Source organism: Sander lucioperca, chromosome 6 (genome assembly GCF_008315115.2).
Source record: "Sander lucioperca isolate FBNREF2018 chromosome 6, SLUC_FBN_1.2, whole genome shotgun sequence".
Lineage (NCBI taxonomy): Eukaryota > Metazoa > Chordata > Actinopteri > Perciformes > Percidae > Sander > Sander lucioperca.
Window position 1 is genome coordinate 40,770,623 of NC_050178.1, and position 26,217 is coordinate 40,796,839.

At 39.5% G+C, this 26,217-nt stretch overlaps 2 protein-coding genes across 24 annotated transcripts in view; both read right to left on the reverse strand.

Moving 5' to 3' along the window:
* Positions 1-898: 898 nt before the first annotated feature.
* bhlhe40 (basic helix-loop-helix family, member e40) lies at positions 899-4,311 on the reverse strand. Its single transcript, XM_031279897.2, has 5 exons — positions 3,898-4,311; positions 3,715-3,781; positions 3,516-3,623; positions 3,012-3,135; positions 899-2,857 (listed from the first exon to the last, which is right to left on the reverse strand). The coding sequence occupies exons 1-5, from the start codon at positions 3,972-3,974 to the stop codon at positions 2,019-2,021; spliced, it is 1,215 nt and encodes a 404-aa protein (XP_031135757.1). The 5' UTR covers positions 3,975-4,311; the 3' UTR covers positions 899-2,018.
* A 3,337-nt stretch (positions 4,312-7,648) lies between these two features.
* itpr1b (inositol 1,4,5-trisphosphate receptor, type 1b) overlaps positions 7,649-26,217 on the reverse strand; it is a 103,958-nt gene continuing 85,389 nt past the window's right edge. For all 23 annotated transcript variants that reach the window (XM_031279872.2, XM_031279851.2, XM_031279885.2 and 20 more), the window contains 6 exons: positions 25,942-26,034; positions 24,523-24,671; positions 23,003-23,168; positions 21,833-21,993; positions 10,758-10,919; positions 7,649-8,882 (listed from right to left, as the gene is read on the reverse strand). In XM_031279872.2, the coding sequence (XP_031135732.1) occupies positions 8,796-8,882; positions 10,758-10,919; positions 21,833-21,993; positions 23,003-23,168; positions 24,523-24,671; positions 25,942-26,034 (818 nt within the window). In that variant the 3' untranslated portion in view covers positions 7,649-8,795. The remainder of the gene's footprint in view (positions 8,883-10,757; positions 10,920-21,832; positions 21,994-23,002; positions 23,169-24,522; positions 24,672-25,941; positions 26,035-26,217) is intronic.

A 26,217-nucleotide genomic window follows, 5' to 3' on the forward strand; every position in this document is an offset into this window, starting at 1 on the left:
GACCTTTTCATTTTCACTATTACTACAACTACAGCAGTGTTACCACCCAGAAAACAGCACCCAAACAAGCAGCAGAGGTCGGACCAGAACGGTATTCCAAATTGTTACATATGAAAGTAAATCAAAGACATAAAGTCCTTTCTCCCACAACCTCAAATGTCATTTTCATCCACTGTTGGTGTTCTCAAGTTGCCAGACACATTTTCTGCTTCTACTCTGCACACTTTTAGTACAGTGGCTGTTATATGCTGCATGGTAGGCCTACCTATGGTATATAAACCATATGGACTGTAAAGGGGCTGAAATTACTAAACCACAAAAGTAAAATTAAGTTAATTCAGTGAATTTGTAGTTAACATTTACATTTTTACCAAAAAACATTTTTACAATTTTTTATTTTTTTTTTATTTAGTTTTGAAACTAATAGTGTAGATTGCATTATAAGTGGTTATTAGTGTATAATATTCATGATGGTATTCAGTAAGCACCACGATTATCCCATTTGTGATAAGCTCAACGTTGCACTGTTAAAGTCAGTAACATAGATATATAAATGTAAAATAAAATTCATTGACATCCTACAGACAATTTCTTAGAAATGCTTTTGAGTTTGAAATGTTTACAGCCTGTAATCTAAAACATGCTATTGATTTACAGAAGCTGTGCTGCTTTAGGGGTTATGTAAGTGTTATGTAAGTATGCGTTGTTATGAGGAGCTGTCAGGTTGTCTGGCTGCAACACATTTAAGCCATCCGGCAGTGAAACACAAATTTCACAGGGGAAAAAAAGCTTTATTAATATTTTAATATATATCAATAATACTTTATATACAAAATATGTACAACAAACAACTTTTGTTACATTTCAAAATAGAAATCCGAAGTACCTCTTTTTTTTAATACAAAACTATTATTTTTGTTTGAACTTTACATTCGCGCTCTTTGCAACGGACACAATTTAAAGCAAAATACATTTAAACACCTGCCATCGTTGTGTCTGCGTTATATGAGTAAAGGCAACAGCATGAGCTAAGATCAGGCCTTAACTTGACTGGGAATTTGTGGGCAAGATGCAAATCTGGTTGAGCACAATGCTATATACTGTACACGGTCTCTAGGCATACAGCAAATGACTACCTCAACCTTCCTCTGGTAGTGATGCAGGTACACTCAATGGGTCACGTATCAAAAATAGATATATGAGTAGTATAAACAAAAATAATTGCAAGACATCACTTCACAGGAACTCCATCTAGATGCAAATATAGTCATGAGTCACAAATGAAATCATAAAAGCAGGTATGGCCACATCACTTTTAAACTGACATGAGTGACACACCTTGTACAGTGACAACACCCTGAATTCTTTGAACACGGTGAACATTGTGTTCATTTAGCTGCAAGTTAATTGAAGGATCTAAGGAACAAAGTCTTTTGTGACATTTTTCTTTTTTTGGTAACATTCCAGTCTAATCAATGGTTTGTTGTAGTTACAGGAACACAAACACTAAAGGTAGATCCTCCATTCACAGATCTACAGTAGGTAATAATAATTCAAGCAGCATCTACAAGGGACTTTTGTTCAATCTTTACATTCATTACAGAGTGGTGTGTGCAAAAAGTAGGTCCAAATCATTTTGGGTGGGCTTATCTGTGCCTTACATTCTATGTTTGCCTCCAACATTCAACACTGAGTAGATAAACCTTACTAAAAAAAAAACCTCTCGCAATCTCTTGTGCACTCATCGTCTCTACACTGATCTTCACAGTGTTTCAGAGCTATGCAACAGGTGATCTATGAGCTTTCAGGTGGGCACTCCAGGTTGCCCCTAAAAGTCCTGTTTCAGTGTGTGAGGAGCTGATGATAGACGACAGTGACCATTGGGGGTCTTTGTTGGGGTCAATGTTCTGATGGGCCAAACAACGGCAGTGGTTTGAACGGATACCGGTGCATTTGTTTACCCTCTTTTCAACCCCATCAACATTCAGAGGCCAAGATTCCAACAGAAACACATCTGTTCAGTCTTTAGATTCCAAGTTTAATGAGGGGACCTGCTTTAAAGCTTTGTGAAGAGCAGGGGAGTCCATGCGGTGCTGGTAGGATACTGGAGACCCTGTCCTTGGGGACATCACCAGAGATGAGGGAAGTGTCTCTGTAGAGCCGCTCATGCCTGGGTACATAACCGGCATGTTCCCGGGGTACCAGCATTTCTCCAGCATGGGCAGATAGGCTGCCGCTGCAGGGGGGATGAGGTAGAAGGGGAGACAAAACGGGGGCTGGTTGGGGGAGAAACTCATATAGCTGCCAGGGCCTCCTGCCATGTGACCAGAGAGAATGTCATCTTCTGAGGATTCAGACCTTGATTTCTTGGCCCGAGGCTCATCATCCTCCTGCTTGATGACACTGGGCGTCCTCTCAGACGTGACGTACTTGTGCTCCCCCTCCTTTGCATGGCTCTCTGACCACTGGGCTTTGGGGTCACGCTTGTCAGGTTCTCCACCATAGCCGCTGTCAGTGTCTGTGTCGCTGCCGCTCTGCTCCCCCGTTGCATGCGGGTTAGTCCTTTGAATGACAGGAACACAGTTCTTAGCTGATCCCTCATGCGCCCTTTGAGGCTCTCCAGCGGGTTTCTTCAGTTTCTCCGAAGATTGAGGGATGGACTCGTCTGGGTGTCGGCTGCTTTGATGATGCAGGACTTCAGCTGCTACCTTTTGGATGTGGCTGATGACATGGGATGGAGTCAAGTCAGTGCTGCTTTCTTGGCTGGCCAGATAGTGGAGGACCTCTTTTGCACACAAGTGAAAGCCGGAGCGGAACATCTCCTCACTGCTCTCTGCACTGTCACCTCCATGATCACCTGGTCGATTGGAACCACAAGGTTAAAAATAATCTTCACGTCACAACTTTCTTTGAAGTAGTTCTGATAGATGCAACAGATCGCAGAGCTGTTGGTGCTTAATGAATAACACCTGTATGGAATTTACGTATACACATCACAGCATCAAACTTACATATTTGCAGGTCGTTCTGTAGCGCGATAATTTTCTGCTGTTGCTGCTCCAGGACACCACTCAGGGCTTTCACATGCTTGAGAGTGAGTTCCAGCACCACGGCTTTCTCCAAATGACCCAGCGTCTAAAACAGGAAGACCTTCGATAAGCATGTTGATCTTTCTTATGTAACACATTCTGCAGCTGAACAGAGGACAAGCATCAAACACCCGGGAAGTCATGTAATCCACGTACACACAAAATTCTCAACAACAAATTAAAATCTAAAACATTGTTAGCATTTAGAGAATACAATTTCAAAATTCTATTTAAAAAAAAAAAATCTTTATTTGTTCATCTCTGCTTTCCTCTTAAAATGCTACAAACTTGTATTGTTTTGACACTCCAAAAACTGAATCCAAAAGCAGGAGCAAACAACTGCTAGCAACTGCTCAGCAGAACCATGTGGCGTGTCAGATTCCCTGGCTGTTAGCAGACATGCCATATGTAGAAGATAATACTCACTGTAAGCTTAAGATGTTCTGGCAACAAATCCTTCAGCTGGGCAATGCATTCGTTGATTCTGTCACGTCTTTTCTTTTCGATCAGTCGGTGTGGCAACTTGTATGTCTCCTGAAGGGTTGAAATGTTGTCAGTGAAATCCAGGCTGCTCAGTTTTTAACCGATAATGGCAGGAATATTAAGTATTTTATCTTGAATTTACCTTGCTCTCATCCACACGCTTCATGCCCCTCCTGGGTTTGTACACATTATACATGGGAAAATCGATTCTTTGGAGACGAGATAAAAAATAGTTAGGTTTTAGTTTGGTAAGGGTTCAGTTCAAAGTGCTTTATATATGTTAGTATGATAGAATAAAACAGAATAAAATATAAATTCCTCTTACCCTTGCATGTCAGCTATATCCAGCGGTGGGTGTCTTGGCACACAGGGAGGTGGTTGTGCGCTGGTAATTCTCTCCATATTACTTAACTGTGAAACCCGAAGAAATAACTTCAAAAAGCTTTAAAATGTCCCAAATGTATATCTGCAGTCGCTGTTCAAAACGAGAAAACAAAATGAGAAAAATCATACAAATAAATAAAGAAAAAAGTGTCCAGTTATCCAGTGTGTGTGTGTGTTCCCGCTGTGAGCTGGAGTCGGGCACTGCGCAGTGTTGTCACTGAGGTCCGGACTCGGTAGTAGCCGTCTAGGGAAGCTCCACGCCCGGCTGAATGTGTGAGCTGGGAGGGTTTTGACTACGTGTTAAATAAACCCTGTGACTGCAGGCACGTCTCTCGGCTTGAGACAGACTCGACACCGTCACATGAGCCTCACGTGTTGGACGAAGCTTTCAACTCCTCACCCCCCCCCCCCCCACACACGCACGCACGTACGCACGTACGCACACACACACACACACACACACACACACACACACACACACACACCACATACCTCCTCCCCCCGTCCTGCTGCTGTAGTAGGCTCCTCCACTGGGGCCGAGTCCCATGTAAAAGCTACCACTATAACGCTCCGGCTCTCGGGGCAAACCGTGTTTGCAGAACTGACCGTGTTTACAAAAACAGAAAGTAGAGCAAGAGTTAAAGAATCGGTGAAATATTATTACTGCAAATACGGCAGCCTTTAGGCTATATTAGGGCTATCATTGTGAAAATAATTACTGAAAACATAGCCTCTGGAATGACGTACGGCAATAACAAAACGACTTGTTTTAGCATATTAACCATTATAAAGCCCTGTGCCTGGTTATTACTGTAAATGCACTCATTCCAGCAGAAGTGTGATAAGGCCACAATAAATAATGATTGTTAGATGGGATGTTAGACCACACGATATAAGTTGTCTTAATAAGAACAACTAGCCCATACAACAACAATAATAATAATATTAATAATAATAATAATAGTAATAATAAGCTAATCTTAGACTGTTTGCAATGGTTTAGTCAGTTATGAACACTGGACTTAAAATGGATTTGATAACTTTTTAAGGGCTATATTTTATTATATTTGTGTATGTATGTGTGTGTGTGTGTGTGTGTGTGTGTGTGTGTGTGTGTGTGTGTGTATATATATATATATATATATATATATATATATATATATATATATATATATATATATACAAATACGACCTATTTATTTTGAAATATATGGGCTTTAGTACAGACGTGACAATCATAATAAATAAATTATAAAATCTTAATAATATGAGCAATTATAACATGAGTGGTGCCTTCTAATACATGTTAGTGTTTCATTGCGGCCAACAGGGCAATCATTTCTACTTTTCATATTTAATAGACTGGCATGTGTCACGCGCTCAGCTACTGTACCCACTTATCCCGCTTGCTGTGTGGCACGTGCACCTGCGACGAGATGACACTGTTGCTGCGCTTGGTTTTCTTTTTTTCTCCACCTGCTGCTGTACTATAGCATTAAACCTGACCGTACCCTGTGGGTTGTCACGTTGATCTCCACATGGCCCGAAGAGAGCCGAGGAGCAGATCCCTGCCCATGACATCACACGCGCAGACAACCGAGAGTTCCCGAGTGGTCGCTCGGTTCCACCCGACGGCGTCCCGAAACAGCCAGATACTATAGATAGAAACAGATCCAAAACAACGGAGCGCCAGGGCGGAAACGAGGGAGCGGGGAAAAGGGGCTTGTTTTAACGTTTGTTCTAAATCCTGACAAGACCTTGAAGAACATTAAACAGGGGTCTCCGACACATCCTTTTTGATTTTGTTGTTCTGTGGAAAGAAACAAGGGAGAAAAAAAGAATGTCAATGAGGCAGGGGCGTAACACAACATTCTGGACCCTGTATGGATTCTCTATGGGCCCCTCCCCGCATCCACGGCTATTCATTTTAATATCTTTGTGGGCCCTGCTCATATAAACTCCCACCCCACCCCCCAGTATGATGCCCTGGTTCTCCCCACGTTTTTATCATTTAGCCTATATAGGAATGATAGCCTTCCTACACATGAATGTAACATTTTGACCTAAATTTGCTGTTGCTGCACTTTTCTAAGCTGTGCCAATGTCATTGTCCATCAGGCCAGAGCATCTAAAAAGATAGTGTCCCCAATATTCAGCGGGGGAGCGGGGGGTGGAGGGGGTGGAGATGTATTCAAGTCATTTACTTAAGTAAAAGTAATAATACCACACAAAAAATGAATACTCCATTACAATAAAAATAGAAGTCCTGCATTCTAGGACTGTAGTTAAAAACTAAAAGTCCGAAATGGCCCCCAGTTGTCAGGCATATATTAATATCACATTTTTTAATGATTATTTATTATTATGTAAACTGTACTGTGTTGTAGTTGGTCGAGGTGAGGTGGAGCTAATGTTACCTAATTAATAAACTGTTGGGTAGTTTAATGTATAACCATGCATCATTTTATAAAAGTATAATTTTTGTGTATGTTAAATCTTAATCTGAAAAGTAACTAAATGCAAATGTACTGGAGTAACAATAATAATAAATAATTAACAAAACATTTCCTCTGAAAGGTAATAGCATAAAATGGGAATACTCAAGTAAAGTACCCCATTGTACTTAAGTACAGTACTAGAGTAAATGTGCTCAGTTAGTTTCCACAACTGTGTATACTTATATTTATATATAAGTGTCACAGCACTCATTTTCTAAAGAATACGTAAAAGATTGAAATGGAGACACTGTTAGCTCAATGAAATGTTCTCTGTGCACTAGTAATAACTGATAATCAATGTTACCCTATTGCTAATTCTGCTGAAGCCCAACTCATGAGTCCTTGGGTGGAGCTCAGTTGTTGCACTGATGCACCCTCCATTTCAAGCTGCAATAAGGACATTATATTGTGAAGGACATTATAGTTGGCAATAATCTACATAATGGTAGGTACCCTATATTATGAGCAGATTTGATCTGATTTAGTGTTTGATGTTTTTTACACATTGCACTGTTTAAATGAAACCCTGTTTTTTGGTGACACACTGATTAGCAGCATACGCATACTATTACTTCAGTTTTAGTTTGACTCAACACAAAACAGTGTCTTGACTCCGGAGTATGAAACTAAATACGACAGTGTCATTTACAAGGCATCATTTTTTGCTGGACACATGGTAAAAGACTGAAAGGCAGATAAACATCAGCTCATCTGGAGATGAGTAGAGCTTGATAAATACTTGGCATGCAGAGAATTTTTCAAGAAAGCCCCTGATTAATGAGGATATAAGCAATTTTAGATCCACCCGATTACAGACATTCCACTCAAACTGCCAACATTTGCTGGTTTCAGAGATGCACGTTTCCAGTTGACAGAGATATAGTTTCTCTGAAAGCTGAAAGATTAATTCAGGGCATGATCTAGTTTAAGTTCTGAAGTGGCTGAAATTCCTGTATTTTACTTGTGGAATATATTGTATATTGTCAATGTGTGGCATTTATAGTTGCACCTGAAACATTATTTACATTGTGCATATGGAATTGAAATTTGAGTGATAATGTATGTGGGTGTATAAAAAGACTTTGAGGCAACCAGATTACAAAAAACTAAAAAGCACATTACTGATTTACTTTATATGGATATTTTCTAATAATAATCCTATAATATCACCTTAACAATAAACACAACATACAGTAAAGGATAATTACATCAATTTTATTAAATAATTCTACTTTAATATACAAATTGACAGTGCTTAGATTTTTAGTTAATCTTAACATTCAGGAGGAACAGTTTCATTCTCCATCTCATTTTTCTATACAAAAGCAATGATAAGCAACAAACCTTATGTACACATAGTAGTCCAAAAAAGAGATTTTGTTAGTGACTCCGCACAAGCAGCAAACGTGTCAGACTTTAAAGACAAAAACAGGCACAAATGGAACATTTTTGCTGCCAAACAAGAAATTATGCTAAAGACGCTTATTACAGTAAAATCCTCCTGAGCATGAGTGATACTAAACACATTACACAGTATATTTGACCGACAAGTCAAACATTCTAAATGTCCTTTAGAACCCAATTAAATAAGAAATCAATCAAATCAAAATTTGATTTACACAGGTGAAAGAAAACTATCTGTATATGTTGCTCTCACACAATATACTATCTCTATTGAGTGCACTTGACACTCAAGAATTATGCACATTTTCAAGAAAAAAAGAAAAAAAATGAAAATAGAGTAAACCAGCTTATTCAATATTATCTCTATATTTATGTAAGTAAAGACAACCAACTACTCCCTATTTTATCCAGAGACAATAAGTACAAACAAAAAATTGGCCCACGCTTTTAAATAAGATTGACGGAACTTAAATCCACACACCAATTAGGTTGCATATTTAAGTTAATATATTGCACAACATACAAAAATAAGACATGTAATACTGCTTGTTATGCTAGAAATATAAATAGAAAACATTAAAATAAAATAATAAATAAACAAATGGGACTAATTCCTCCTGTCCAGTCAGCTATACCGTGTTTCAAGTTCAACCAGTAAAGGCCATGTGAGAAAATCCAATTTATTTCTAAACAGAAAACATTTGGCACCAATTCCAACTGGACTGAACAGAACGAGGTGGGTTAGTGTTACTGTTTGGAGTAACACATGCGTGGGGTAGAGCTACACATCGCCTTATGACTACCTACTGTATGTTACAGTATTTCCCTACACTCACACTTAGTGCAGTATACATTATGTGCATTCGCTGAGTGGGAAATGCACACTCTGTCCAGACACAGCCGATGCTAAGCTGCTTCATGGCCGTGTCACTTGACCTTATGCAGGCTGCTGGGGGTTGACGTTCATGTGCTGAGGGTGTCCCAACAAGCCAATCCGCTGCTTCTGCTTCCTCTGTTCGGTCATCTGAAGAGCACAGAAAAGACAGATTTAAAAAAAAAAAAATCATTCCACCTGTACCTCTGTTGGCACGCACATCCTCTTCCAGTGAATATGCTGGCAGCCTCCCTGTTCTATAGGCTTCATCGATTCATTCTTTCACATCCCTTTACAGAAACTAACAAACGCTGCACAAACTCTGCACACTGCTGAACTGAAACGGATTCTTTTGAAATTCTGCCAGCCTCGTCATCCACATTGCTGTGTCCTCTGACGAAAGCAGTAGAATACAAACTACTAATACTGAAACTCAGTCAAAATAAATTTCAGAGATCAAGCAAAGCGCATGAGTCATAACACAGGTGCTAACCTTTATACCAGCAGGAACAAGAGTCGCCTTTCTGCCAAGAATTGACTTTATTTAACATAAAGAAGTGATTTGTACCTCAGCACTGAAACACAACAATATCCAAAGTGAGAAGATAAAGTGGTCTTGTAATGAGTGTTACAGGAGACATAATTCTGCATAGAGTGACGTGTTAGAGAACATATTATTAAAACACATCAAGTGGACAGTCTAAACTCAGTTAGCATTAGAATGCTGGCTTTCTTTTTTTTTACACTATAATTGTCCCATTAAGCCAATTTTACAGAGAACGCCTGCAGCACAAGTTTCCTGTTTGTGGTCTACTCTAAATGAATGCCAGTTTCTTCCTGAGTAAAATTTAAATCAAGTTGCTGACACTTTTATATGCCTGCACAATCATTCTTATTTGAATTGTTTCTTAATAAAATTAGTCAAAACAGGCTTTACACATGTGGAATTTGGACTGCAATGTGGCCGATGCTACATTGCCCTTAGCAGCTTGCAGCAACCCAATAATCATTTCCCCCTGTCTGGGTCAAAATGTCTCATTGACATTCACTTCCTCACAGATAGTTCTCATTTCAAGTGTAAAGACATTTTTACTATTCTGTTACTAGAAACGGTGGATTGCAGCAATTGTGCAATTTGAGCCTCATTTGCCTTTATACACAATATCAGCAGAATGTATTCTTACACAACATAGAAGCACTCAAGTCTAAGGGGATGTTTAAAAAAAAAAAAAAAGTCTTTTAAAATGATTCTCACATTATCACTGTACTGTCCCACTAACCAGTCTAATGAAAAACAATTATTTTGAAGGAAATCCCTTTCATAATTCTGTGCTTGTCTAAATATTGAGAAAGGCTTAATCCAGTACATAAATCAATGAATAAAAAGACAACCAATACAAACTAACCAATTAGGTGAGCAGCTGCATCACAGGCGCTAAGCAGAAAGGCCTGGAGGAACTTTATCAGAAGCAGATGCTAAGAAGGGTTGAATCTATCCTGTCAGATAGTTCTCATCCCTTACAGGCTGAATTTCAGATGTTGCCATCTGGATCACGCTCCCAAAATTCAGAACCAACAGATATAAACACTCTTTTGTACCTGCAGCCATTCTACTTCTTAATTCTATAAAGAACCATAGATAACTTAATGACTTACTATTGATTGTTTACTGTTTTTATTGTTTTTAACTATGCCTGCAAGGTAGGCAATCTCTGTACAGTGTGTGATTGTGTGTGATTTGGACTATACTATCTGCTGCACAACAAATTGCCCCATTGGGGGACAATAAAGGAACTTGAACTTGAATTAAAATCAGATTGAGAGCCTCATGAGCTGTGATGTGAATTATGACTCACCACCTTTGCATCTAAAGGGCAAAGAGTGACAAACAAACAAACCTCGAGCAACGTCTGCTGTCCACATCTTAAGAGAAACTTGTCTCTCAATCATCAAAGTTACCCCATGATGAAGTCAGAGACGTCAAAGTCTTCGCGTCTGTCAGCGTTTCACTTTAGTTTAACCAACCTGTTCTTTGAGCTCTGTTAGCTGGCCGGACAGGTTGGACACCAGTTTCATGGTGGACTCCAGTTTCTCCTGCAGGTTTCTGATCTCGTTCTGCTCCCCGTCTGCATCGCTGCTGACCAAAGACATGGCCCTCATCCGTGGGAACCAGTCCAAGTTGTGCTCCTGGTAAACACAAATCTGAATGGTCTTAGCAAGTACATCAACACAGTGAAACTTACGTATCAAATTCTTTACTTTCTGAAAATCGGCTGTACAAGTGATTTTTTTTTTGTTCTTTCTAAATTTAATTTCTGCAATTAAACTGATGTAATTTCAACTTCTCAGTGTAACTGAAAATGCTTCACACATTGCAACACAAATGGTTCAAGTGTGAACAAATGCCAAGCCCTATTTGATTAGCGTTTTTCACTGTTTTGTCTCCTTGGCTGTGGGAAGTGATTTCAAGCACTCTAAAAGCAGAATCAAACTAATCATACATTTAAGGGACTTTCCATATTACAATCTCATGGGATATGAGGGCATTCTTGAAATGACTGGGAACAGGCTGTTCACTTATCGGTGATATGTTTCCATCACGTCTAGTCCTACCATACACACAACAAAACTTACAAAAGGCTGTAAATCAAGACGGAGAAAGAAACATCCTCATTTGATTATACATCGCCTCACATGCAGCGCTGGCATAGACACACAGCTCTTGAATGCTCCTGTGAGCCACAGACAAGAACTGCCATACGCTGTTTCACCAAGTGCTGAAATCAAGTATACGAGCCACAGTAGCTGGACCAACAGAGCTGGTGTTTTAGTTGGAGTTTCTGCAGTTATGTGTGTAATGCTGAGGTTTTTCAAAGTGTTGGGCAGAGAATTACATTTGTTTAACTTAAGAGTACACTATTGAAATATTGGCTGTAGCAGTGATTTCTACTGAGAAGAAGTTACTGAACAATATTTCCTGGCACGAATGACACCTCTGATGAAGTAATACTGGCACACTGGTGTCAGCAGAAACCAAAAAAAACATCCAAGTGAAATGTATAGATTCAATCAGTTACTTTCATAACTCAAAAAAAGTAACGAGAGCTATTAACTGCCAGAGAATGCTGACTGAAAGTTGAGGTGTTAAAGTTTGGCATACTGTACTGTGAGCACGAATGGTTGGAATATGGCTGATGTTGTAAACTGATTGTAACAGTTAAGAACAAAAAGGCAGCTTTACATAGTGGAAGGTGTTAGTACCAGTTGGAATTTCAATTAATGTCTATATATGATGAAATACTGAAGCAAAAACAAGTTATAATCATTCATTTTATAAAATCAGACCCTGTTTTTGATACTGTATATGGTCGGCATTTTTTTCAGCAATAGCCATTTAATCTATTTACATATATCTATCTAACTATCCAATTATAAATTGAGAACTCTGTGTGTGTGTGTGTGTGTGTGTGTGTGTGTGTGTGTGTGTGTGTGTGTGTGTGTGTGTGTGTGTGTGTGTGTGTGTCTCCCGCATGCGCAGTACAGCAGCGGGGGCGGGGAGTTTCTACATCCCTAGACGGCTCATTGCTAGTCTTGCATTGTCAGACCTTCCTCCTCCACAGCGCTGCGGAGGAGGGTCTGGCTAGTCCACATCCGGCCGAAAAGAAGGACATCTGGCGGAATTTCCGGCAGCACCGGAGCAATTCCGGAAGTGGAACGTTGTGGCTATAGACTAGCTCATTGCTAATTCTAACCTAACATTTCTCACTGCTTCTGCGTCACATTAAAAGCATTCAATTAATGAAATACAGGGTGGGGTTTATTGTGACACATACACTGGAAACACAATGTATTCGTCAAAGAGGTTAGCACGATCCTTTATCAAAAAGCTGCTCAACGAGTGTTTGCGGCCCCCAGAATTCTCTGGGACCTGTAGTATTAAACCCCACTTGCTGATACCACCAGTAACCACTGGGGAGTCTCCAAATTAACTGGGACTGAAATCTTTAGGGAAAGTAATAGCATTTTGTTATATTCTTCACTGTTTCATGTTACTAGATATAACAATGATAACCCGGACTACGACGGGTTATTAACCGTTTATTGGCCCAACAGCGTGTCTTTGCAGCAGCATGGCTAAATTTCCCATAATCCATCAGGTGTATCTCACTACGGATCTGATAGTAGCCCAAAATACACAACACATTTTCTTTTTAAATATTAGAAAATAAAACTAGTACAGATTAATCAAAATAATATAAAGTATTAAGATATGGAAAAGTCTACTTTATTGTAGCTTTAACGCACTTTACCTACTAAAAATGGACCCAAGAAAGAAAGAAACCCAGCAGCTATCTCAGGGGTTGCCGAGTTCAAACAGGGCTGAGGGCCACTCGGCTGCATTCTTTCACACTTCTGTCTCCTCCGGCACTTGACCAACACATGCCATTGTTATTGAGTGCTGTCTGAACCTGCTTCCAAATAAGCCACAGTCATGGGAGCGCATTTATGTTTAATTCTTCACAACATAAACACACTCTCCAGGCCATGTCTCTATCATGTGTCCTCAATCAGCATAACCATCAAGGCCTAATGCAGCATGAATGAAAAGCGAGGATGCTGCATAGACCGCTGAGGTCAAAACAGCGCAGTGCAGAAGAACTGGTCTGGAAAAGTCCCGTAAGGTTTCAGTGGTTGATATGGAGGCGTAGGGGCAAGTGAGGTGGCCGTCAGAACCACAAACCAGTCCTGGGTCAGGCAGCAGCCTGAGGGGAATCACATAACACTAAGATAATGAGCAGCACACACTCATTCTGAGAGGAGGAGAGTTCCACGTTGTGAATGCAAAGAGACAGAGGCTGTGTTTACCTGGTTAGTCTATTAGAAAATAAACAATTACAGATTTAATACTTAAAAAAAAATAAATCTGTATTTTCTTTCTGTATTTCATACACACAAACAGTTCTGCCCATATGCTTATTTCCCCATTTTGGGTCCTGTCTGCCGGCCAAAGGCCCACGTGTGTTTGTTTGACGACAATTGTCACCAGCAGCTCAGCCCTCTTTCCATCCCCAGTATTTACAAATGAAAGCAATTCCAGTAAACTGAGAAGTGAAGCCACTGCTAAACACTCTACATCACGATGGTTCAATGGAAATGACGGAAGTACATTTTTCATTATCAAAACCACATGGGCATGAGAAAGAAACAGGATGCTGTGTGGTTAAAACAGCAACAGAAAACGTCACAGTCACGCCACAAGCCACCTGACAGCCCACTCAATCAACACATATGCAAATAAATGCCCCCAGAAATGTCACATATCCGAACAGACAGATATTGTTTCAGCATATTTTGCTGTACTCTGATGTTTTGAATGTCTGCGGCTATGGGTGTTTCAAATCAGCTCGTGAAGCATCCTGCAGTGTTGAACGCATTAAGAATGAGAGAAATGAGTTTGAGCCAAGCATCATCTTTTTACACCTTAGATGTGACACTTCACTCAGAGCCCTCCGTCATTGACGTCAGTCCCAGTCATTGTCAGAGTGATCTGACTTCTACACCCCCCTTCAGTCCTTACTTCCCCTTCCAAGTTACTGCAGCATCAAATACATCGAAATACGATGGGCAAGATGCAATACAGATTAAAGGAATTGGGCCTATTAATCATGTTGTATAAATAGTGTGGGATAAAGCTGTAATAGGTTGCAAAAATTACAACAGCAAGATATATATATATATATATATTTGTTTTTAGATCTTGCTGGATTTGATGTGTGTGTGTGTGTGTGTGTGTGTGTGTATATATATATATATATATATATGTGTATATATATATATATATGTGTATATATATATATATGTGTATATATATATATATATATATGTATATATATATATATATATATATGTATATATATATATATATATATATATATATATATATATATATATATATATATATATATATATATACAGTGCTACTCATAAGTATTCATACCCATGCTAAAGTTGACTAAAAAAAGGAATAAAAAAATCATCTTTTGGAAAATTATCTTAATGCCTTAATTAAAAAAATGAGGAAAAATCCGACCTTTTAAGGACACCAATTTGTTTTGTGAATGAATAATGTATTGTAAATAAATAAATGTTCTTCCTTAAAATACCCCTATGTTAAATTCCTATAGAGGAAGGCAGATGTTTATTTTTAAAGGCCAGTTATTTCATGGATCCAGGATACTATGCATCCTGATAAAGTTCCCTTGGCCTTTGGAATTAAAATAGCCTCACATCATCACATACCCTTCACCATACCTAGAGATTGGCATGGTTTTATTTCAGTTAGCCTAATAGCTAACTGAGATAAGATCCATATCAATGCAAATCAAACCAGCTATTAGGCTAACTGAAATAAAACCATGCCAATCTCTAGGTATGGTGAAGGGTATGTGATGATGTGGGGCTATTTTAATTCCAAAGGCCAAGGGAACTTTATCAGGATGCATAGTATCCTGGATCCATGAAATAACTGGCCTTTAAAAATAAAAATCTGCCTTCCTCTATGGGAATTTAACATAGGGGTGTACTTGCTTATACCCCCTGTATTTTAAGGAAGAACATTTATTTATTTACAATACATTATTCATTCACAAAGAAAATTGGTGTCCTTAAAGGTTGGATTTTTCCTCATTTCTTTTAATTAAGGCATTAAGATCAATTTCCAAAAGATGATTTTTCTATTCCTCTTTTTAGTCAACTTTAGCATGGGTTCAGTAATTTGAACACAACACAATACAAATAGTAATTAATCCTCCCCAAGTGTTCTGCATTTTATTTCCAGATATCTACATTTATAATGCTGTATGAACATTTGTATGGTTATATCACTACGGTATTACTCAACACTATAATACAAATAGTGTGGGTCAAATAAAATGTAAATATATACGTTATAAGTTCAATAAGTAAAATACAACTAAATCTATATAACCACAAAATAGAAGACAGTACTGTATGTCAACTTCAAATGTGAGAAATAATAGAGAAAATGTATGGCCTAGTAACACAAAGAGCTTGGCTAAAGTTTGTCACAAATGCTACTGCTTAATCAGATTAGAAATGTGTGTTAGAAACGTCTTGACAGACAGCAAGATAGGTATACGTCTGCAAACCTACTGAATCCTAAATTAAATTATTTAGACATTGTGCTTTGTATTTTTGCATGCATAAATACCTCTTGCATCTTGTCCCTCCCTGTCCTGTCTGTAACTCTGCTATCACCATCAAATAACAACAAAAAATAATCTTAGAATCAAAAATCTTTGTAGACAACTCAGACAATAAGACATGGAGGTCCTGCATCAAAAACCTGCATGTTAATCTGAGAGTTAATGTTAAGGATGACTGAGTCAGCTGATGGGTCATTGGGGTCTTTTGCACCATGTGTGCCTTTTCTGCTCTGCCTGCCCCTGGTCAGGACGCAAGATTAACAAACTAATTTTGGCTCAGTGGGGTGTAAGGTTAATGGGAGAGAGGATGGGGGTTAATCCCAAATCAGGTGGTTCCTCACAAGGCTGAGTGTAGCAGATCAAGGCAAAAGGCAGCGGCGTGTGTAAAATGGTATCTAATGAGAAACTGTGTCAGAAACTGACAGCAGCACAAGTGCGTCAGGGAAGCAACCACTTCAGAAGAAGGGGTTTTCCTCTGGCAGTTAAAAAAAAGCTTTCTAATTGCTCACAGTCTAGGAGTATGATGCAATAATCAAAACAATCAATTTAGTTTTTTTTTGTTTTTCAAATGAAAAAATTCCAGAGTTGGCTTGGTTGAATCAATTGTGACATAAAAAGCCGGATTTGATGTGTGTGTGTGTGTGTGTGTGTGTGTGTGTGTGTGTGTATATCATTTTATGATAATATAACATTTGCTAGAACTTGCACCAGTTTTGGATTTCATTTAGAATTTTTTCAGTTTAAATTGCACTGTTTTAAAGCACTGTTTTTGTTTTGATATCAGCATGGGAAAAAATAAACTACAAAGAAAACATATAAAAAAAGAAGTATAATACACACATCATAACATATATCAACTCTACTCACTTTATTAGGTACACATTGTTAGTACTGGGTTGGACAAAGTGCTGAAAATGTTCTTTTAGATATTTTGGTCCATATTGACATGACAGCATCACGCAGTTGCTGCTGATTTGTTGACTGCACATCAATGATGCAAATCTCCCCTTCCACCATATCCCAAAGGTGCTCTATTAGATTGAGATCTGGTGACTCCGGAGGCCATTTGAGTACAGTAAACTCACTTTTAAGAAACCAGTTTGAGATGATTGGAGCCTTGTGACATGGCTGGGTATACTGCTGGAAGTAGCCATTAGAAAATGGGTACACTTTGGTCATAAAGGGATGGACATGATACATCAATACTCAGGCATGCTGTGACGTTTAATCAATGCTCAACTGGTACTAAGGGGCCCAAAGTGTGGCGAGGAAATATCCCTCACACCATTACACCACCACCACCAGCCTACACCGTTGATACAAGGTAGGATGAATGCATGCTTTCCTGTTGTTTACTCCAAATGCTGATCCTACCATCTGATAAACAGGCATGAAAACGGGTCAGGGGTGAAAAAGGTGAGAAGGATATTACCCCTCTAGGGGGGTCCGGGGGCATGCTCCCCCAGAAGAAAATTTTAAATATTCCATATTTTAGAGCATCAATCTGATGCATTTTGACATGCATTTTTTGCCAACCTGGGGAGAGCTGGAGAAACTTAACTTCAGGCATGAGCAGGGCTTAAAGTAAAAAAAATCCTGAGCCTGAAACTTTTTAAAGTTAATTTGACTGGCAAAACAGTTAAAGTCCTTCTGACATTACACAATAATAAAAGTCATAATTTTTAAAAACTAAAAAGTTTTGGATCAATTTTTACTTCTTCCAACCATATGTTGACTCTTAATTTACAGAGTCAATGTAGATTTACATATTGCAATAATATCATAATCCTACAATGAATCATTGTGAAAACAAAACTTTCTAGATGTTGTGTTACTTTGGCCCGGTCATCATTAAAAAAGCGAATTAGTACATTCATGATTTTGTCCATGTTAGCTGCTTTATTTACATTTATTAAAAACTTTGCATTGTCTAGCTTTTCATATAGGTCAGGGGTCACCAACCTTTTTGAAACTGAGAGCTACTTCATGGGTACTGAGTCATACGAAGGGCTACCAGTTTGATACACTCTTCTGAAATAACAAATTTGCTCAGTTTCCCTTTAGTTATATATGATTATTAATGATTAATGATAGTCATCTATGTGAAGACACTGATCACGTTAATGATTTTTCACAATAATTATCAACAATGACTTAACAAGGTGGGAAACAGATAATATCAATATTCAATTTTCATTTTTAGAACAGGCCTGAGGGCTACTCATGTGGTCCTTGGGGGCTACCTGGTTCCCGCGGGCACCGTGTTGGTGACCCCTGATATAGGTAGACGTCTAAACTCTGGGACAAGGCCGTTATGTTTAAATAACTGCCATGCTAATTCCAAACAGACAGCTTTGTCAAGGCAGTTTGGGCTTCAATAGTAATAGTTTAATAGCTTTTACACAGTGGCCATCGTTAATGACAAATCATGTTCCGCTATGAACGTGCACACACATATTGTTTGTATCACGGTCGGTCAGTGAAGGCGCAGTCGCAGTGGTAGCGGTAGCTGTCGTTGCCTTACTAACTAACTACTACCAAAGCCCGTCTACGGAAAGCCGTTCCACTCCCTATTAAGCCCCATTGTACCTACTTTGGTTGCAGTTCCACCAGAGTTCCACTGGGGGTGATCACGGTCCAGTGCAAAATGAATGGGACCCTATGGAGCTAGACGGCTAAATTTGTCTCTTTCGCCTGATTGTCGATGAGAAATCTCAGATTTGATTGTAGTTTTTGCAAGTTCAACATGGATTATAGGTCGAAAGTTGAATGAACGAGTACTTATGCCCTTTCGATTTGTTACAGGTTGAGTCGTTGTTGCCCATAACACGCTAGCATTCTGCTAATGAATGCTGATTGGTCAGTGAAGGACTGATTACGATCGGAGATCCCGCTTGACGGCATCCGAAGCAGAACCAGAATGCCAGAGTGAATATTTCGGCGTGGTCTTTAAAACATTAGCAAACCTCTTTCTAGTGTATTGACAGGGAGAGTCTAACCCAGGGGTGGCCAACCAGTTCAGCATAAAGAGCCACAAAAAAACCTGCACCATAGCAAAAAGCCACACAACACATGCACGTCCACACTACAACAGCAACAACAGTGACTTCCAGGTCTGATGACAGTCATAATACATAGCAGTTTTCATAGTTTTTTTTTCTTACTTAGATTGACTCAGTGGGAAATCTGACAGTCTTTGTTATCCACAATCCTTTTCAGGTCTTGCTAGAACTCGGTTGTGCCACTCGAAGCGACTCTTTCACTCGTTTGTCACTAGAGGGGCTTTCAAACAATCTGATTCAGCAGTGAAAGGGTTAATGAGGAAAGTGATCTGTGGCAGCTTTTTTTTTCCTCGGGTTGCAGAATTTGTCCTCAAAACTCTGCTGCATTATTTTTTATTTTAAAATAATTGGCAAATGTATTGGCAAGTGCATTCCATTTTTTTGTACTTATCTGAAATGTTTCAAAAAGTTAAAAAAAAAATTAAAATAAATCCACCAATAACACAGCTCCCAGCCACACAGTAAGAGCCTCAAAGGAGCAGGCAAAGAGCCGCATACAGCTCAAGAGCCACAGGTTCGCCACCCCTGGTCTAACCTGTCAGCTGTGTTGTCGATGCTTCGAGAGAACAAAGGAAGTGACTCAGAGCTTGCCGTAAAGCAGAATCTCTGGCCGTATATGTGTATGACGTCATTGACATTTTAAAAGGCTTTTTAGAACAAAAAAGCCACAAAATACACAGCAGCAGTGTGTATTTTCTTAGCCTCCCCTTTCAAATGCAACATTCAAATTACTAGACAAAAAATTATATCCTGAGAAAAGTGGATTTTGAGGGGTATAGCTCCATAGAGTCCCATTCATTCTGCACTGGCCTGTGAGCGCCCCCTATTTGGAACTCTGGTGGAACTGCAACCAGTTCAGAAGCCGGAAGTAACGAGAGAGTGGAACTTCTTCCCATATTAGAAATTCTTTGCTACTACTAACTTACTGGTATGACAGAGTGCACGGACCGAAGCTTTGTGACTAGCATCTAATGACTAGCAAGCACTCTCTTACCGCTGCTGCCGTACAGTATCTTCCTTCAACATGTGCTGCAGAACTGCACCCGGCTCCCTCAATTTGAGGCAAAGTGCTAAACGGCTTCCCGTCTCCACCCTTTTCCTCTTGTCCTCTATTCGTGCCCAGCGCCATTTGTTTTTAACTACTTTCAACTAAAGCTGTATCTACATGCTCCAAGTTTGATAAACTTTGCCTCCATTTTTTTTAGCCTCGTTACCACGGAGACCACACCGGCACCGCACTCTCACATTTCGGCAAAGACCCGCCCTGCTTTGCATCTGATTGGCTAGAACTCGTTTCATTGGTAGGTGGAAGTTCGATGATTGGTTAAATCCAGCACCCTTCTGGCACGCGTACCTGTTTGCAGTTCACTGATTCCTACCCCCCCCAAACATTTTCTCATCGAATCTACACGATTCACGTAGGTCACCTATTTTGGTTTCAAAACGGCGAATTTCGCCGAAAGATGATCGATTTTCATGTATGGATAAAGCAGCAAAAATCGAGACTCATCAGACCAGGCAAAGTTTTTCCAATCTTCCATTGTCCAATTTTGGACAATCTGCGACACAATTGTAGCCTCACTTTCCTGTTTTTAGCTGACAGGAGTCAGTAGACCATCTGTTTCAAGGTACAACGTGCGTTCAGAGATGCTCTTCTGCATATCTCGGTTGAAACGAGTGGTTATTTGAGTTACTGTTGCCTTTCAATCATCTCAAACCAGTCTGGCCATTCTCATTTAACTTTTGCCATCAACCAGGCATTTTCACACCGAGAACTGCTGCTCACTGGATATGTTCTCTTTTGGACCATTCTCTGTAAAATCTAGAGATGGTTGTGCGTAAAAATCCCAGGAGATACTCAAACCAACAACCATGGCACCAACAACCATGCCACAAAGTCACCTTTCTTTCCCATTCTGATGCTTGGTTTGAACAGCAGATCATCTTGACCATGTCTACATGCCTAAATGCATTGAGTTGCTGCCACGTAATTAACAAGCAGTTGAACAGTAACAAGTCGCTGGTGAGTGTATATCATAATATAAAAAAAAGCAGAAAGATTGTTGTACGTTTTTTGACAGTTCAATAACTGTTGACTTTCTTATTTTTTATTTAAAAGGAGTTATCCTCACACTGCTGATAAACAAAAACCACGAGGCTATGTCCTGGGTTGCCTATCATGAGGTTATATGCAGTGTAAGACCAGTGTTTTTAATAATTAAAGCAAGGCATTGCTGCTTCAGGGGATTAACACATTTTGTGCCGATGGCAGACTGTCTGAATGTTAATTCTCCATTCACAAAGCTGACTGATGCATTAATACTTTGAAAGCATTCAAGGTCACGGAGGCAGGGATTACAAAATGCAGTCCTGGGACTCTGGGATAGATGAGGTAAAAACCATCGCTGGTGCAGAGAAACAAAAAGGCTGCAGTAATCAACCCTGTCCAAACCTATATAAACCTGGAGTCACAGCACTAACTGTGCGTATTTTTTTTGGAGTGAAGGTTAACCTCAGTAAAGACCACAACGGTAGCGGATACAGTGTTGCACAGTACTTCTGCATGTGTAGTCTCTAAAGCGCACAAATTGTTACCAGCAGTAGCAAACAAATGGGGACATGGGGGCTTAATTTTTTAAAAGAGGGGAGCTTGAAGAATTGAGGATTTGTTCACAGCAAGTATATTTTATTTATGACCCTCTCTCAGTTTACCTATCATAAGCCCTGCTGCGTATATTGGAAAGTTTTCATTATAGGTAGGACTTTTAAACAAAAAAAAAAGCTAAATGCATGTGCATGACGACATTCTTACCCTGATCATCTCGGCCACGTAGCTCTCAGGGCCAGTGTACTCTGTGGAATCCTTCACCTTCACCAGGACGATGAAGAACAAGTAGTGCCACATGTTGTGCTCAACTTTGATGTGTTCTTCAAAGGTAACCGTCTTATTGTCAAACTTGTCTCTCTCCAAACCTAGAAATTAAAAGCACAACCCCAAATGCACCACACACACACACACACACACACACACACACACACACACACACACACACACACACACAAATAAACATCTCATTTCTTTGGAAGAGTGAAGAAATATACTTTGTGTGGAAACATGACATAATCATTCTTGTGACCTAAATGAGAGTGACTAACTGAAAAAAAAACAAGAGGAAATGGGGTCACAAGGCAATGGCCAGACAAAACAGGTCAGCTGAGATCTGCTAAAAATGTTCATTTATTTATTTATTTTTTGTTACACCATATCTCTGTAATCCATTTACATTCTTGCATTTGCAAAAGACAAATAACCCTTAATACTGCTGCCCAACACAAAGCAGTAAAATGACCAGAACTGACCAATGATTGTTCAGAAGTGACTGTTTAGTGACAGATGAAGCCAGTGTCTGAGTGAGTGTACAGTCTAACATGGTCAAGACCCATATGGCAACAGGAAGAAACACTCCTCCACAGCAGCACCTGCCATGACTAACCATTCATTCTGGGAAGAGGAGGCGTTTCGTTGTTTATACTACTCAGAAAAAACAGCCCCCATTTTGCACGGAGGCCTGATGGGAAGTTGCAACACGGCAATCGCACTCTCATACAAAAGCAAGCTCAGAGCAGACCACTGGTTTGATTTGTTTTGATTTCATCATCATCTGCAAAGCTTGGCATTCACACCTGCTGATTGTACTGCACGATTGTACGGCTATACAGCAGTGTTTTAAGTATCGCTTGCAGCTTCGACTCAAATGGAACTGCAAAGCATTTCCGCCTTATTTATTCTAAGAAGGGAGTACGACAGTATACAGTGATGCTGGGAAAAAGACAGGAAAGGTGTTTAAGGTCTTGAGTCACATTCTCCATGTTAGACGAACAATAGTGCGTTTCTATAACTGCTGAGTATACAGAATGCCTTTAATGGGGGGGGAAAAAAGTGACTAAGACATTGAAAATGCATCTTCATTCGTTTCCTCACCGCAAATAAAACATGTTGTCTTCAGGATTTCCTCTTTTTTCTGCTTCTCACTCCTCAGGTCAGCAAATGTGTCGATGATGACACCAAAGATGAGGTTGAGGACAATGATGATGACCATGAAGAAGAAGAGCATGTCGTAGATAACCCTGGCTGCAAAAAGGGGCTCCTGTTGCAGCCAAAGAGGAGACAACTTGTAAGAGCAAGCATTATCAGCTGGTGTCACACTGGGAATGCCATTGTCACAGTGGGAATATGGGCCTAGTTTAGAAATGCAATGTACAGTAGGTTGCAGAGAGCTTGACTCACCATCCTATTGAACTATTACTCAAATATTTAAGTTTGCGTTTCCTAATGGTCAGAATTTTGACTAAGAACCACTTATCGTATTTATTTTCTCATTAAAGACTTTGAGCAAAATGGATTTAACTCATATGCAGATATGCCAACAAGGCTGCATGTTGACCGTATTCATAAAAAAAAAAAAAAGAAGTTATATCTCCAACTGGCATTATAAAAAAAGACAGAGATTTAGATGTTGATGTCATTTTTTGTTGAGCAGATGACATCCGCTAAATAAATATTAAGTTGGTAATATTAGACATATTTATTTATTAGTAATATGTATTCAAGAATTTAGCTTACAGTGAATGCTCATCATTTATGTAGACACTGATCTGTTGAGTAATATTTAAAACTGAGAACAGAATTTAAGAAACTATTCTGCAGTTTGTAAATCTAACATTCAATCGGTGAAATGAGTTTAATTGCTAAAATAAATCATATGTCAAGGAAAAAGGTATGTTTATGGAAATATGGAGCCTATTTATATCACATTCCACTGCTGTCACTGGTGTGACTCATAATGCCCTCTTTGCATACAGGATACTATGCATGAGCCATCCTTGTGTATCAAACACAACCTGACACAACTGAAAACAGTACAGAGAATTCACATGGCTGATAAGCTAACTGAGGTTTACATTAGCTTGTTTGAGTCATGCCCTCGTTCTATGGGTCAAGCTGCAGATGTTAGAGAGCGTACATGCTGGACAAGTGTCATTAATGCTTATTTCTGGCATGTTTAATGTTATGAAAATCCTACGCAACCTCTGACCTTTCTCTGACGAAGAGTCTTATTAGACATATTGTAGCCTTCACTGCACTTCCTACAAAGCACCTTATCCTTTGGCTATAGAATTAGCCAACCACCTTTTTTTTGCTTATTGGTTCAAACATGTTATGTACAATCCTTTTTGTTAAGTTATTGTTAATACGAAACAAAATCATCATTAAAATGTTCACTATTAAAGATCTAATATCACATTTTCTCCATCCACTTTAATTTAATTCAACTTAAATTAATTTGTGTGTGTTATAAGGCATGTGATGTTTGAATTTTGTTATTGAGTGGTAAGATGTCCAAGTTCTCTATAATCTAATAGCGTGTGGACTGAAATTGTAATCTAAACTCAACTTGGGTGTGATTTCTTTCTTATTGTTTGTGTTTTGGTGCTTCGTACCTCTTTGGATGGCTTCCGCAGGACGTCCCCAACACCTCCTCCACTCCTGAGGCCGTGACTTAATACTGTGACAATGCACATGAGCAGGGAGTCACATGATCGCTCCTTGTCCTCAATCACCACCGCTGACGGCTGGATGGCAAGGGAAGCTATGGAGACACAACCAATATGGTCAGATAGTCATTTCTTGTTTAGGCTGAATGCAAAGCGTTGTCTGCTCCATCAGCTGCATTGCTACAACTAGTCAACGATGCCTTTAACCATAAATCCATAAAGAATAGAGGCCATTAAGACTTTAGATCCAATATACAATCAACACTATATATGCATCTGAACCCTCACATACGGGGTCTGAGGGGGGGTCAGTGAGTTCTTAACAAGTCTGGGAATGTTCTCAACTATCTACAAAAAAAAAGTCACCAGACCATTAATTAGATAGCGTGGTGGTGATGGATAGGGAAGCTAAGCAGTCACGCACACTGCACAACATATCTTTTTTTTTTTTACCGTTATCGCGATATCAACTTGAACACACAATGAACACATCGCAAAAGGCTGCAACATATCGCGAAAAGACCCTCAGAGATGTTTTGAGTTAGTTGAAAGAGAGTATCAGAATGTAACTGTCATTCTTTTTTAGTGCTGCATTTTATGTTCAATTCAATGTTCAATTTGTTCAATAAAATGTTGAAAATTATTTTTTTCTTGCTTTTTTAAAATTCAACAAGCAATTTGCTGTATTTTAGCAGAATACTGAAAGCAGCATAAACACAGAACTGAGTACACGTTAATATCTGTTTATTTATCGCAAGTAATATCGTTATCGCAATATTCAACAACGTTATCGCATATTTTCCTCATATCGTGCAGCTCTAGTGCATGTGCTCATCTTTGATTGGAGGCTTTTCTTATCAAGGTCAGTAGGTTTGCAAGAACTTGTTTGCTGTGAGCAGCTCTCTGCGCCATCACTGGGTGACCCATTGACCTGCTTGTACATGGTGCTAATTAATCCCTGACCTTTCAACCCTGGGCCCCTGTCCCCTGAGACGCACAATGAGCCTAAACTCCTGGTGTTTGACACAGCTCCCTGAAAGCCCCCATTTGGCTCAACCGGGTTTAATCCCATGACCACCAGGCCACCCAGACTTACAGCTCAGTGGGACGAATCTCCTCTGGCTGAGTCAGTCGTCTGCGAGGACATAAAAACCTTCACATACTCATACAAGCTTGCCCTTACACATATAGACAGACAGACATAAGGACACAGTCACACACTTGGGAATCTCTTGAGAGTCATGCATGCACAAACACGTGGAGTCAAATCTAAAAGAACCTTTGATCCTGACGCCCAGTCAGTCACTCACACACACACACACACACACACACACACACAGTATCCTTTCATTTTTGTCAACCTACCATCCATCACGGCCTCTGCCGAACAGTTCTCCCCATTCTCTTTTTGGCACACTCCACCAGAGAAGAACTCTCCCACCATACTGGCTCCATGCTCTATTTAATTGGGAAAACAAGACATTATGCAACTGTACAATTTGTATTTACAATTTGTACAATTATTTTTTTTCCCAATGCAAATTAATGTTGAAATCCTTCATATGCACTTATTGGTGATGCTAAAAGCAAGATAGGTATGGTCATAAAAGGAAATGCATGTGCATTAAACTGGACACAAAC

Bases quoted from the DNA above. Each gene is read 5' to 3' on its own strand.
- bhlhe40 (XM_031279897.2), bottom strand. From the start codon at position 3,974: ATGGAGAGAATTACCAGCGCACAACCACCTCCCTGTGTGCCAAGACAC. The intron at 3,782-3,897 runs GTAAGAGGAATT...TCGTCTCCAAAG, and splicing joins GATATAGCTGACATGCAAGG to AATCGATTTTCCCATGTATA. The intron at 3,624-3,714 runs GTAAATTCAAGA...TCAACCCTTCAG, and splicing joins AGCGTGTGGATGAGAGCAAG to GAGACATACAAGTTGCCACA.